Source organism: Hesperophylax consimilis, chromosome 30 (genome assembly GCF_061612785.1).
Source record: "Hesperophylax consimilis isolate HC1 chromosome 30, BYU_Hcon_1.0, whole genome shotgun sequence".
NCBI classification, from domain to species: Eukaryota; Metazoa; Arthropoda; class Insecta; order Trichoptera; family Limnephilidae; genus Hesperophylax; species Hesperophylax consimilis.
In genome coordinates this window covers 17,248,995-17,265,162 of record NC_142865.1, presented here as the reverse complement: position 1 = coordinate 17,265,162, position 16,168 = coordinate 17,248,995, and the positions used below count along the sequence as shown (strand labels likewise).

General features: G+C 34.6%; 1 protein-coding gene across 1 annotated transcript in view; it reads right to left on the bottom strand.

Moving 5' to 3' along the window:
* Positions 1-42: 42 nt before the first annotated feature.
* The window catches only part of LOC149409702 (calpain clp-4-like), a 44,377-nt gene continuing 28,251 nt past the window's right edge, over positions 43-16,168 (bottom strand). The window contains exons 9-13 of the mRNA XM_089649436.1: positions 14,445-14,480; positions 9,084-9,202; positions 4,732-4,850; positions 1,622-1,695; positions 43-581 (exon numbers count right to left, since the gene is read on the bottom strand). Coding sequence (XP_089505562.1) covers positions 502-581; positions 1,622-1,695; positions 4,732-4,850; positions 9,084-9,202; positions 14,445-14,480 — 428 coding nt within the window. The 3' untranslated portion in view covers positions 43-501. The remainder of the gene's footprint in view (positions 582-1,621; positions 1,696-4,731; positions 4,851-9,083; positions 9,203-14,444; positions 14,481-16,168) is intronic.

Below are 16,168 nucleotides of genomic sequence, written 5' to 3'. Positions count from 1 at the left end.
ACTTTTATTTTTTTATAAATAATATGTAAATTTTTTTTACGTATTAAAAACATCATGATGCCTGCAAAAAATATTTCCAGCCTTTTTTTCATGTTATACAATTTTTATGAATTATTTTCTATGGTGAAAACTGACAAACATTTTTTTACACGCACAATAATCTACAGTAGCGACGCCCCTGACTGCACAGAAAATGTTTGTAAATATGTACAAACTTGTGTCTGTAGGTGGAAAAAAGAAGAACTAACTAAAATAAACAAACATTTTTTTCGACTACATACATAATTATAAGTATTTAGGGTTTGAAACAACATTGCACGCTCCCAATTAATAGACGAACTAACAAACAATCAAACAATTTAAATGTTCCATGTAAAAACTATTGTATTTATTAAAATTGTAAAATATTTTGTCAGATTCTCTATGGTGTTATTTTGTTTGTCTAATCTTTATGGTTTCAATAAAATTCCATAGAATAATTTGAAAATAGATGAATATCCTTTAGGCATACACAGTTTTGGAGAGCCAGTCTGCTAAAGTCAAGTCGGGCACCTGTGGATCTGCATTTTCAAAGAAGACATCTGTAATTTAAAAAAAATCTTATTAATCTCCAATATGTGAAAGCAATTAGTGAAAGCGCTTAAAAATAAAAACTGCTCCAAAGAGCTAGAGACCTCGAATCCCTTTATTATTATTATTATGTGCAGAGCAGGCAGCATTCTGCTGATGCGCTCATATCTGATTTCACAACAAGTTTGCCAGTAATTGAGTTGTTTTAAGTTTGAACTAAGTCCTTTCTTCTCTCCAAATGTGAATCCAATAGAGCTTTGAATTGATTTATATTTGTTGCATCCATGACATGTTGAGGGAGTTTGTTCCAAGCATCCACTACTCTATTTGCAAGGAAGTGTTTTCTAGGATTAGATGCAAAAGGTGTCCACGGAGATTTATATTTTTATTAGTAGTGAAGATTTCTTGGATGTTAGGGCAACTGTAATGTCCAGATAAAATTTTGAAAGTCTCGATCAAGTCACCCCTTTCTCTTCTTTCTTGTAAGGTTGGTAATCTTAGTTCCTTGAGTCTATCTTCGTAACGTAGATCTTTAGCACAATCCTGGCGCACAGATGAGTTTCCTCCCTCCTGTCATACCCAAAGATGACATTATTCTATTTAGGAGGCGGGAATGGATAATGCCGCCTCGGGAACCAACACCTCTACCATGGATCACCCCAAGTGGAAAGCTGCATTTAGTGAGGTTCACATTCTGGACAATGGTGAATAATATCCATAATTTGTCGAATGATGGTTGAGGAAGAGCACTTCATTATTTCTGAGTCTGTGCGAGGGGATATTGAAGGAAATGAGTTGCAGTAGAGTAGGTGAATCAATAATACCATTTATAATTTTGAAGAAGCAAATGAGGACATAAGTCCTAAGGGAAATTAATATTTTATTAAAAAAAAAACTTGAGATATGTCAGGACCTCCTGTGTTGAGGTTTTGGTGATCAGATCTGAGCAGCCTGGCTCTCCCTTAAATACTAAAGTGTCGTAGTTCCACTGGCGCTGAACAGTTGGGACTTATTGCACAAAGATTATAAAATAATTGAAAAAGAAACTCACACAACATTATCTTCAGCCTCATCACCATTATCACAAAGTCATCGAAGTCTATCTGAAGTGACTTGGATCCGTACCTGAAACGAATAAAAATTATATACAGTTTTCGCTATATTGGGACGGTGACCGGGCATCTCATCAAGTTAAACACACCTACAAAAAGTGGTGAAACAAAAAGTTTCATCACTTTTAACTCTTTGCACGCGGCCGTATCAACTGTTGTTACGGCAAAAAGTCTATACTCACACGCGGCTGTATCAACAGTTGATACGGAAACTTTGACGGCCGATATTCCAGCGCTCTTTTGTCATAAATGTATTTCTTGCTCACTTAGACATTCGTAGAACTATCACGATGCTGACATCTACACGAATTTCTCAAAAATAAATTTGTATTTCATAAAAATAGATCGATAATCAAGTGCGCCTCTTCGCGCCTTTTAGTCCTTTAGTTTACATTTTTGTCAACGGATGGCGTTAGTACTAGTATGTCATTCATAACTAAAAATGATAAGTGATCATGGTGTCCCACTTGTGTCTATCAAGGCAGTGGCCTAAGTACACACACGCCGAGTGAATGGCGGGACCACATTCAAAAGATACGGTACGTCTTTGAATGAAATTTTATGTTTTTGTTTTTATAAACATCTAAGAGTGTTGACACACGAGGATTTGTTTTCATATTGTGGAGAATAATCTGTTCTGTCTATATAGTCCAATAAATCATGCCAGAATGCTATAATTTGACATATAATTGCGTGCATAGGTAATTGAAAATATGTAACGCGTACGGGTATAGATAAAATGGAGCAAATTAACGCGTTCAAAAGGTTAATGACTATATCACTTCTTAAAGGTGTGTTTAATTTTTATTTATTTTATATTATACAAACAAACAGTACATGATTTACAGTGATGAAACAATATACAGGAATAAGATACTTCATGTTGTGTACCTATGATATGTTTCCTTGTAATATCTGCTAAGTGGTATGTTTATTCCTTAATTATCAGGTGATGTGTATAGTATATAGGTGTGCGTGTGTGTGTGTCTGTATGTATGCGCATTGAACAGTTTAAATTATTGACATGATGCCACATTTGAATTTGGGCAGTGAATCCGAAAAAATGTCAGTGTTTGAGTTAAGACAAATATTATTTAGAGTATGAAGAGCTCGGTTAATTGTCGAATTAGATGCTGCATTTGTTTTATAATTAAGAGTGTGGAATAGCACTGTATATCGTGTACGTCTCAAAGGTATGTTAAAATTAATAATTGTCATTTTGCTGAAATATTATGGAACCGATTGGGACACATTGGGTCCAAACATTTTGTTCCAAATAAGCGAAGCTTAAGGTAGGTAAAAAATAATATTTTTCTTTTATACATTCAATTTACAAAAAAATACAGTTTATTTATCAACCAGTTCTGTTGACAGTTTGGTAATACCTAATGGTACGTATACATTTGCGAACCGAGCCACGAATTACGGGAACGGAACGAAGCAACTGCAAGCGGTTACTTCGTCTCTTTCCCACAAGTTGAGGTTCAGTTCGGCCGTTCGGCTCGCGTATGTATACGTAGCATAAGAAGGCGAAAGAGCTATCACGCATAATAATAATTGCACACCAGAACTTGTTAATAAACTGTTTTTTTTGTAATTTGAATATGTAATAATATTTTTGGATGTGTAAAAGAAAAAAAATATAATGGAGTTCTACTAACTTCATAACAATAAATAAAAATTCAATAAATGAAGACAATATTAGCGATTCTCAAATAAAAATTTGAAACAGAAAAATCAGAAAAAGATACGGTCGCGTCTAGGAATAGCTAAGGTCCTGGGTTCAATTGGGTTCGAGTGGTTACCTAGATAACCGCTTTATTTAATCGCAGAAAAATGTCTGATACCCTATCCTTATACAAAATCGTGAACAATCTTGTTGATTCATCATATCTGCTAGAAAAGATTGCATTTCGTTGCCCTGAACACAACACCAGAACGAACGACTTATTTAGAACACCACACTGTAAAGCCAAATATGCGCAAAACTCTTTAAGGCGATGCCATACGTAGTAATGCAAAATCATGTGTTTTTGGTTTGAAAATTTTGTCGCCTAGAAATGTTTCAGATGCTTTAATTAAATACTGCGAGTAGAATACATCTTGGCCTTTGAAATAATCGAGTATTTTTTAGATAAGTCTTTTTATAAGCCCTGAAAAAAATAATGTATAAGGCCTATGAAAACTGCTTTAAAGTTCAAAATCTCCTACTTACGAACCCATTTTCGGTTATGATTTTATTGTAGAATGTGGCAAATTAAGTTATTTATAAAATGGTCGAAAAAAAAAATATATTTATGCCTGAACATCCACAAAATAAAATAAAAGGCACTTTTTGGCCATGTTTTTTTCTTGCATAAATCAAAACAGGCGGATGGTGTTAAGCGGGAATTTAAACCTTATCGCCATCTACGTAAGGGTTATTATTGATAGCGGCTCAATTTAAAATATTACACGACGTAGTGCATCGCCTTAATAGGACGTATCTGAAAAACTCATAATGCCTCTAGAGATGGAGACATTTTCAAGTGTAACTTGAAAACATAAAATGCAACTTACTAAACTGATAACTTATTTTTTTTGTTTTGTGAAATAATCCTATCATCGTAGTTTATTTTATTATTAAAACTGTATTACTACTGACTGTCTTTAATTGTTTTTATAACATTTTGTAATTCCTTAAAATGTTTATTCTTTATATTTCTCTGTCATTTATAAATACATATATTGTATAGGTGCAAATATTGAATCAACAACTAGAATTAATGGAACATTATTGGTCTAATATTGTAAATAATTGCTGTTTATGCTAAATATATAAATAACTGTTTGTTTCCTAAATAAAATAAAATAAAAATAAAAAAAATAACCGAAGGAAATTAGTATTGGTTTCTGTTCCTTGTCTCGATAAACCAGTGAAACAATTAAGCCGAATCGAATGTATATGTGTTTTATTTTTTAAATTAACTGAACACAGGAGGCTCGAAGGAAAATAATTTTCATCGGAGCCTATGTCATCTTTGTGGACGCTGTGTACAGGTTACGTTACCTGTTGGCGATGATTCCCAGGATGTGGTGGTTCAGAGTGAAGCCGGCCGCATGGAGAGCCCTGTTCAGGTTGGAGCACGGCATTCGCTTCTTATTGGTGCAGTAATGGTCAAAAATACCCTGCAACACATTAAATTATTATTATAATAAAACATTTAAAAATTCAGTACAGTCTCTGTAATCTAAGCCTGGTATAATACGAACCTGCGGTAATTGCAAGTAAAAATTAGCACAATTCATTATTTACAAAAATCCTATTCTGAATTAATTTGTGATAATGGACAAACCTATGTGCTATCGTGTTAAATAGGTTATATATTTTAACTATTTAACTTAGTTTTTGTTTCACCACTTTTCATAACTTTATAGCACTCTTTAGGTGTGTTGAATTGTCATTTTGAGGAGTTATCATGGAACCGTTACTATTGCTACATTAAATTTCATTTTTATTTTGGTGCACCACCTTTCAAGAGTTCCCCTGTCTGTACAATGTAAGTAATACAGGGGAACTGGGGAATTTATTAATGCCGGTCTTGAAGAGGCCTGGAGTATATGAAGGAAGAAAAACAGATTCCGGTAGCTTGTTCCACATACGAGCCAACTTACACAAAAACTAGCCAAAGAAACTAGCCATGTTGAAGACAATATCAATCGTGAACGGGTATTCTGCTTGTGTCTTTTGAGTTTCATGAACGTACACCGGTGCACCGGGGATCAATGCTGCTAGTTCCTTAGAGCAGGCTCCATTGAAATACCTGTAAAACAGACTCAGCATGCCCACATTGCGTTTGTGACTGTCAATCAGACGAACCGCCCTCCTTTGCACAGAATCAGGTAGGTTCATCAAGTATTGTGGGGCACCAGCCCAGAGGTGACTCTCAAATTCAATTGTTGGGTTACTTTATTTTCTAATTTTATAAAAAGATTTAAGTGATTTATTACGTCGAAGGCCAAGGAATAAGCCAATGCATTTTTATGTGAGTCTAGAGAATTTTTAATATATTCAATTACTAAAGCTATGGCGTTGTATGCTACTAGATTTTTTCTGAACCCGAATTGTTTCTGTGATAATAGTTTGTTTGATTGTAGATAATTGATGAGTTGATTTTTAATTGTTATTTCTAAGATTTTAGATTAAAGTGTTTAGAATTTTAATTGGTCTATAATTATTGATGTCTTTATGATTACCTGATTTAAAAATAGGTGTGATAGTCCCTATTTTGAATTGTAATGAAAATCTGCTTTTCATAAGTAGAGTATTGATTCGATAAGTTACTCTTGTAAGTGTTTTATTGTTTTCATTGTGATTCCATCACTACCAGATGAAGTTGTTGGTTTGAATTTAGATAAAAATTAGTGTTAGTTCGTGTTTAGTGGTTGGTTTTAGTGCAGATTTTTTCCTTTGAGAATTTGATTGTTTGTTTATGTTCAGGTTAATGTTTGAGGTATGGTTATTTTGTTTGCTAAATTCGAGCCAATGTTGTAAAATGCAAAATAAATGATTTGTAGTTTACTGTTTGATCTAGATTTTTATAGAGCGAGAGTATACCGTTATCGGTGTTGATTTTTTCCAATGGGTTAGTTTTGTTTTGGCTAGTGAAAATGATTTCTTTAATTATTTTCCGGATAAGTTTTGGGTTATTATAGGATATTATGTAGTAATTTTGTTTAGCCGATTTAGTAAGATTAGAGCAGATGTTTCTATAGTTTTTGTAGACCAGTTTCAGGGAAAGGTCATAAGGACTGTTTTTTACTTTTTGATGGAGTTTGTCCCCTTTTCTTATACACTTAAGAGGAAGCTACAAGCCAAAAATGTGTATATTCTTGGTATACCTTATATTTTAGGTAATAGGCATTAAAATCGCTTGACAAACTGAGTCTAGAAACGTTCGATTTCAAGCACAAAAATGGTTTTTATTTATTTTGTAAATAATTTTACAAGAAAGCAAAAAAGTCAATTGAGTGAAACTGTCACAGATAATCTTAGCTATATGTAATACTGTATTTTTTTTAAATTGTTTTCTTTACGCGTTCATACATTTCTAGTGAAAAAATGTTTTTTTAGTAGTTTATATTTATATTTTTTATTGACTAATTTATTATTTAATTTGTATTCTACTCAAGGGAAACGATAAAAAACCTTCAATTTATCAAAAGTAAATTTTTTGGTATTCATAATGTACACCAATTCGTCATAAAGATTAATCAAAATAGTGATTTAGGATTAAGCTTCGCCTTAAGTAGGTAGGCCAGGTTTTTTTTATTAAAGTGTGGTTTTGTATTTTTAATTGGAGGGTGTTCAATAAATATTTTCCTAATAACATTGAGGTCTTCAGTTTTATATAATGATTCCCAGGTTTCAGTTTGTAGTAATTTTTTTAGATTTTCATAATCTACAATATGTTTTGTGGGACTACTTTATTTCACCCCACATGTGGCAATACTAACGCGAATTAATCCGCTGCTATACGCAAGCGAGCATGAGAAGAGGAATCTTCATTCCTGTTTTAGCGTTCGATTTAACCGCCAGTACCTCCACTCTTTCTGCCACCGTCACCGCGTTCTGTATAAATTATAATATTCGTCCTCACGAATAAACTAAATCAATTGTGCAGACACTCGTTTCAATCTCCCATCTCCTGAACACAATTTACGGTTTGGGAAGACGCCGTAAATTACAGCTAATTACAGCCCTATACATAACACGCTGCCACAGTTTATTACAGGATTGATTTTGAGTCAATGGACAGTTGTTCTTTGAATGAATAAAAAACTAAAATTATGCACATAAGATCACCACACGCGAGATACAATTTAATCCCTTCGTTATATACACATACTTTTGACTGCTTACACAGAAATGTTGCACAGCCCTGTTCATGTGAAACCATCGATTTTGTCAAAAATTATGTATATTTGGGTGTTTCTATTGACTGCCACATGAAATGGGATGTACACATTACTAATGTTTGTAAACGTCTACGGTCTATTGTGGGTAGAATTTATAAAATAAAATATTTTGTGCCTGTAAGTACTTTAAAATTAATCTATCTATCTCTGGCTGAATCCACAATCCGTTATGGAATCACTTCTTGGGGACATTCTTGTAAAACTAATATAAGTTATATCCAAACATTACAAAACTCCCTTACAAAATTGTTAATCCATAAATATACCAATGCACACAGAAACGACACTAAATTAATATACAAGTCTCTGAATGTTTTACCTGTCAGAGGATTATTGTTTTATAATATTGTAAGTCAACATCTTATATTGTCTGATTCCTTGTATAGGGAAAGAGTTTTCCATAAACATAATACAAGATTCACCCAATATGAAGGATTGGTGGTCCCGAAATGTACCAATAAATACGGTGAAAGAACCCTAAACTTTATTGTACCCAGAATATTTAATAAACTACCAATGACAATTAAAAATATAAACGTTTTTACAGCCAAAGTCAAATATAATCTAAGGAAATGGCTATTAGATACTGAGGATTTATATTGATGCACTACTGAAGACCTTGCTTTCCTTATTGGAATTCACATTCTAGGGAAATGAATAAATTTGTATTACCTTATGTATATTAAAACCATAGAAGTACTTGTTGATTATTTCACTTGATATATTCATTTGTTCATATTAATTTCATTTGTGCTTGTTTTTGTTATATGAGGCTTATACTGCTTCTTACATATTTATATTTATACAATTCTGTAATTTAACCAACTTGTCATTTATTGTTAATTTATCATCAACATTATACATACTGTTTTACCATTATACCATGTTATTGCAAAAATGTTGTCATTATGTACCTGCTGACAAACTACATTAAGTAGTTTAGCAGGTTTGAATGTTAATAAATAAAAAAAAAAAATAAAAAAAATGTTAAGAATTAAAGTGTAATGATCAGTTATGGTGGATTGATGTATGATTGTGGAATATTTTTTGTTCGTTTTGTCATAATGTGGTGAGTGCAAGTATTCTTGTGAGTTGATTTATTCATTTTATGTTCTATTCTATGTTGGTTCACTTATTGCGGCAGACATCCTGCGAGAGAGGTTTGATTTCATCGTCTTCATTTTTGTTAACTATGTTTATTGATTTCATTATCTTCATGTTTTTTGACTGTTCAGAATCAGAGTTACAATAACAGACATACCCACAGTCGGAATTAATATGTTGGATAATTTATTTTTTATTTTACTGGAATCTTCTTTTCTGAAGACGAATAACACATTTACAACAGTCATTTGGCTATTATTTCGACATCCTAATAAACAAAATAATATTAATTTAGGATCATTATGAGAGGATTTGATTAGAATAAAGAGGGAATGGAACCTTTAACTTGTGTAATTCGGCCCACAGCACTTTGAACTGCTTATAGCTGAGTCTCCCGTCTCCTTCATAGTCCATATTTGCAACTATAGAGCGACAAGCATCCTTAGATAGCAGCGGACCTGAAAAAATAACAAACAAGTAGACGATTGAAATATTAATTATGATTCATTTGCTGCCCTACCTCCTTCTTTAGCCAACGTTTCGGACAGTATTACAGTGTCCATTATCAGGGCAGATGTGTAATGCGGATTACACAATATCACTATAATACTTTTGGCCGTGAAAATTTCAAATCTTATCCTTCGTAAACACAGTTTTGTATTGGAAATTCAAGCCTCGATTAGGCAGGTATTTGGATCACAAAACACGCCCACAAGGCACTTCTTGTGTTATTCTTTATTCTATGCCTGACGCAGAGTCCTTGACGGCCGGCATAGTCCAGTGGTAACGCATTGGACTGCCATTCCGAAGGTCGCGGGTTCGAACCCGGCGTGCGCAAATAAATTTTATTTGATTAATTTGTGTTATTTCACAATTAATTAATTAAAATAATAAAATAATATACAGGGTGTATCGGCACTAACCCGACAAACTTTAACCAGCTATTCCTTAGCACATTTGGAGTAAAAAATGTTATGTGCACTTTGCTGTCCGGTAACGTTTTTTTTTAATAAAAAATTAATTAAACATATTTTCACCACATGTCACCACTGTTTTATCCTTTGTCAAAATTTGAAAGCAACATCGCAACTCTCGCGTGTTGCTGCGAACGAAGCCCGTATTACATAATCCAGTACCAGAAAAGAAATATTTTATTTAACAATAATGATTATTCACATTTTTCGTATGCGAATCACTGATTGTCTTCTTGTATTGTACACATCAGTTTTATTTTTGTATCTAAATTGTTTCACCTCTGGAATGCTTTGGTTTCACCTCTTACGCGTTTCACGTATTAAATAGTCTAATTTTGAAACTAAGAAACTAATTAGTAGATTTCCTGAATTTATAATCGAAGTCCAATAATTCTGAGCACTTTTAAAAACAATTTTCCTCACTTAGGTACTTATCAATAATAATAATTGGATTATTTGAACAGCGCCGTTGTTTTTTAAATCACCGTAAGTGCTCTGTCAAAATGTTACTTGCTAGGCTATCCTACAACGTATATTTTTTAATAAATTTAGTTATTTACAACTTCGCGGAATGTGATTTATGAACATTATTGCTTATGTTAAAAGCCTTCCAGAATTACCGGAATATAACGAGCAGCTTGACACACTTAAGTTTATTTCCACTAATTTGAAGGTACAAAGAATGTATAGTTTTAAAAACAATCCCGATGAATCAAAAAACGGTTCATATAAAACTGCTGCGCAACACACTGAGACAAAGGAAAGCACTCACACAAACGTCATGACTGCATTGGATTGACCACCTGCAAATGAATGCTGCCAGATTGCTAATTTATTTAAACAATAATTATTAAATTTTATTTAAAATATCGCAATTTTTTTAAAAAATCGACAATAAATTACAACTATAATTTAAAAAAAATATTCTTAACCCCACGCTTTTTCGTAATTGATTAATTAATTCAGAATTTAAACGTTGCTTGAAATGACTAGCCGTATTTGGTGACCAGATCTGAATATCCAGGTTCAGAATTTAAACGTTGCTTGAAATGACTAGCCGTATTTGGTGACCAGATCTGAATATCCAGGTTTAGAATTTAAACGTTGCTTGAAATGACTAGCCGTATTTGGTGACCAAATCTGAATATCCAGGTTCAGAATTTAAACGTTGCTTGAAATGACTAGCCGTATTTGGTGACCAGATCTGAATATCCAGGTTTAGAATTTAAACGTTGCTTGAAATGACTAGCCGTATTTGGTGACCAGATCTGAATATCCAGGTTCAGAATTTAAACGTTGCTTGAAATGACTAGCCGTATTTGGTGACCAGATCTGAATATCCAGGTTTAGAATTTAAACGTTACTTGAAATGACTAGCCGTATTTGGTGACCAGATCTGAATATCCAGGTTCAGAATTTAAACGTTGCTTGAAATGACTAGCCGTATTTGGTGACCAGATCTGAATATCCAGGTTTAGAATTTAAACGTTGCTTGAAATGACTAGCCGTATTTGGTGACCAGATCTGAATATCCAGGTACTTCCTCACCTTCCACTCCTTCCCTTAGCCATAAAACTTACCCCAATTCAACATAAAAATTGTTTAAATTATCGGATGTAATGAAATGCATAATAATTAGACCCCAAAATACTTAATTATTCAGGGAAATAAACCCCTGAGTCATCAGTTGGAAATACCAACGACATTAAGTGAAATTAACAATGCAATAATCCTATTATTGCATTGTTTAAAATTTCACTTAATTATTAGCATTAGCAAATAATATTGGGATTAGCAAATAATAATTTACGACAATTTACTCGGAAATCAATAAAGCCAGAATAATAAAAAAAGAAAGTTATCACTTACGTCGTCTGTAAGTGGCTTTACCAAAGTTTGATAATGCCGTCAGAAGGTGAAACAGCTGTCACGCGTAATAATAATTACAACTAGCAGAACTTGTTTATAAACACACTGTTTTTATAAATTTTTTAATAAGACTGTTAAAATAAAAAAAATCTCTAAATTGAAATGGAGTTCTACAAACTAAACTTAAAATCAAATAAATTTATTGCGAAGGTTCAAAGTACTGTACTGTAATATTATATTAAATAATTTTTACGTGTTTAATTATTGTTTAAAGTCAGATTAAAGCGATTAAAAAACCCACCTGGCAATTCTTATTCGAGTTTCGTTGTTTTTACGTATTGGCGCGCTTACAAGCATCAGTCGTCTCATTTTTAACCATTAATATTTAGTGTGTAGGAAAGAGAGAAGACGCTTTTCGACACACTTGTCGAAAAACTTGTTGAATGCCGACGGGCATACTCTTCTACAGATTTTATTAAATATTGATATGTAGGTAATATTGATGTGTAAATGAATGACATTGTGAGAATTTTACCAATAAATAATAAATGAAAATGCGGACATGTAGTTTATGTTAATTTTTTTATTGGAGCATTTGTTCGAAGTGACTACCATTATTTTCGATGCAAGCGTGTAGTCTTGTTATATTTTGATTATTTAAGTTTGCAGGATTTGCTTTAATTTCTGCAGCGGCTTCCATCACTCGTTCGAGCAGTTGCTCTCTTGAGGCTATTGGCTTAGCATACACTTTTTCCTTGAGAGCCCCCCACAGGTAGTAATCCAGGGGGGTCAGGTCGGGTGATCTTGGTGGCCAAGCAATGGCCGGACTTCCACGGCCTATCCAACGACCAGGAAACTCGACATCCAAGTAGTTCCGCACGGCAATCGAATAGTGTGGTGGGGCTCCATCGTGCTGGAACCACATTCTCCGTAGTAATTCGAGGTTCACATCTTCCAGAATCTCGCCCAGTTGCACTTGTAAGAACTCCAAATACATCGGTCCATTTAGTCTGGGAGGCAACTCGATTGGACCGAGTATTTGATTTCCCAGGATTCCTGCCCACATGTTGATGGAAAATCTGTCCTGGCTCGACGACTCCCGAACAAGCTTGGGGTTTTGTTCAGCCCAATGGTGCAAGTTGTGCACATTTAGCACTCCTGTTTTAGTGAACTGTGCTTCGTCGGTAAACAATATGTTTTTCATGAAGTCTGCATCTCTTATGACATTATGCAGCATTCTTCTGCAGTACACGACTCTGGAAAAGTGGTCATTCTCCATGAGGCCTTGGCAGCGCCTATAGTGAAAAGGTTTGAGCCCGTGCTTCTTCAGAACTCTCCATACCGCCATGTGTTCCCTGTGTCCTATCATCAGAGCGACCCGACGCACGGACAGCGTGGGGTCTTCGGTAATTAAGTTCAGGATTCTCTCCTCAACTGCCACAGGAACGATGTTGTGTCCTCCGCCGGCGCCTTCAATCCGTCCGATGCCACAGTCACGCAATTGTTGATACATCTGAAACAAAACAACAAATAACAACTGCTTTTATTATTCAGCTCAGTAATAATGTCAAATAAACAATCGCGGGCTTTTTCACTCATTTTATTTTTAAAGAACACTTATTTTAGGCACATATCAGAAAACTTACGTTTTCTCTTCATTTATTTCATTTTTTTATAGTAAAATGTATAACAAAGTGTTTTAAATTATAATTTTCTTAACTAGGTACGGTTGATATCTTGGATTCACAGGGGTGAAATTGAATTCAAGTAATTTAAATAATCCCATGGTGAGAAAGGGAGTGAATTCAATTGCAGTGAATGATGCATTTATTAGAGATTAAAATTAATTAACTTTTTAAAACGCCGTTTAGTGACCACTGAACACAAATCACCTAAAGTACAATTTACATTTTTAAAGTTGGTGGCCCCTTGTTATGTTTTTAATGTTCCCAGTTTAAATTTCAAAAGCGCTTTTTGGCATTATCAATGAATGTAAATAGTTTCAATAAACAATTGATAGGGTACAAACCTGGACAAAGGTAGCATGGTGTGGGACGCGTCTTCCAGGAAACCTCATGCGATACTCCCTTACGGCTGCTCGTGAATTTCCATTGCAAAATCCATAAACAAAAACAATATCTGCTTGCTCGGCAGGTGGATAATTGAGGGGCATATTTCAACAGTAAAAACTTAGATAACAAAACAAAAACGAAACTAGAAACTTGATGACATGCGAACTCCCAAAACAGCACTGACCACTGATACGAGACGGGGTGGCGGGAACCACACGGGACTTGAGACAGAATATGTGTGAAAGAGATGACAGTAGCGCGGCGTTGCCAATTATTTTACCCCTATACTGTGGGCAGTAGCGGAGTGTGGAAATTTTATTTATTTTTTGTTTTTAAAAGAAAAAAAATGTTACCGGACAGCAAAGTGTACATAACATTTTTTACTCCAAATGTGCTAAGGAATAGCTGGTTAAAGTTTGTCGGGTTAGTGCCGATACACCCTGTATAGTATATTTGCGGCACGTTTCATAGTGGAAGATACTACCAGTATCGCCCTAGTGTAAGACAACCATTCAGAATTGAAACGTTGCTCCAAATGGCTTTAGCCGTGTTTAGTGACTAGATCTGAATAGCCAGGTACTTCCCCACCTTCCTCTTTCCCTTCCCCACTTACCTTCAGCCTCACAACATCCCCAAATTGGGGATGCCATAGTCTCACTGGCTCCAGATGGGAGCAGTTGGGACTCTTGTGAGGTATTCACTATAAAAAAAAAATTAAAAAAAAAAAGTGGAAAACAAACACTAATGATAAATTTAAAAATAAAAACATAACAATGTGCACCAACCTTTACGAAACATGGGGCAGTAAATGCATACTCCACCTGGAACCAATAAAATAAATCATTTCAGATATGAGAGTCTCCGTGGTTGAAGGGTAAGGCTCTCGACTTGCAAAATGGAGGTAGCGGGTTCTAATTACGGCGTGTGCAAGTAAATTTTATTTCATTTTAATTTGTGTTATTTCACAAATTACTTATTTAACCGGTTGTGTGCCTTAAGCGCGTTTACGCGCTCTAGGTAGCCGTGCTCACAAGGCCGGCCATACAAAATGAGCGCGTTAACACGCTGTTCTATATGACGATTTTGCTTGTCAAACTCAAGTAATTTGAAAAATCTAAAATGTGGAACCCACGGTGACATCTATTAGGATGATGAAGAAATAATTACAATTAAACAGTTCACAGATTATATCGACTTTAGAGTGATCTAAATGAAGCTTCAAGGGATCGGTGTAAAAAATTCGCGGCCTGTCGGTAGATCCAAGCAAAATACCTTCCGGCATTTAAAGTGTTAAATAATATATACAATATATATTTGTGGCACGTTCCAGAGTGGCAGATACTCTCAGTATCGCCCTGTTGTAAGACCACCATTCAGAATTCAATTTCATTGCTAGAAATGGCTTTGGCCGTGTTTGGTGACCAGGCCTGAATAGCCAGGCACATTCCCACCTTCTTCCACATCTTTCTCTACTCATCTCCTTTCCCTCACGACTACTTTCAGCCTGATAGCATACCCCAATTGGGGCTACCATAGTCTCACTGGCTCCAGACGGTTGGGAGCAGTTGGGACTCTTGTTCTAACAAAATAATTATTTTTAGGGTATTATGCTATGTTACACTACCTCCATCTTCAGCCAACGTTTCGGACAGCATGATAGTGTCCTTCATCAAGGCAGGATACATCTGCCCTGATGATAGACACTGTAATGGTGTCCGAAGCGTTGGCTAAAGAAGGAAATAGCGCAACACGGCATAATTCCTTAAAAATAAATTACAAATAATTTCAGTTTCTAAACTTGTAGTTCAAACGAGAAACCTCGTGAATCTTCACCAAATAAAGAATACGAAGAACTAAACTTTTGATAAACTTTTTTTCGGCAACTATAGGATTTAAAATCTTTTATAGCCGGGCCTAAACTTCAACATGTTTTAAAAGACAGTAATACTGATAATAACCCTGATAATACTGATAATACTGATAATAACCCAGTCACGAATTTGACGTAAATTAAATGTAAACATTTAAACTTAACGCAAATTCAACCTCAAAAATTCCAACTTGGAACTCGCTTTACTCGAAAACAAAGGCTCTTATCCAAAAAAGTTGTATCACAAAATTGACTCCAATCTGATGTCCTACTGCCATGCAATAGGGTTGGTATCAGAACTGCATTGTGGACTGCTAGCTTTGCTTTTCTGCATTTAATCTTCTCTCAATATCCATGGGAGCCATTTGAGAAGTACATATTATGTGACTAGAAGAATCTAGAATCTTCCCTCTTGACCACAAACAAAACCATACTAAGAAACCCCGAAACTTTCCATATTACATTCCAAAGAACTAAGTTAACCGTCTCCTAACCTCTTGTGCATCTTGTGACAACTATATAAGATCCACTAAAATATCAAACATATTTAGCCATAGTCCCTCGAACTTTAGAAACATTCTCGAATCTCATTTTTTCACTTAACTTCTTGGCTTAAACTTTATTGTCTCTCTTTTTTAT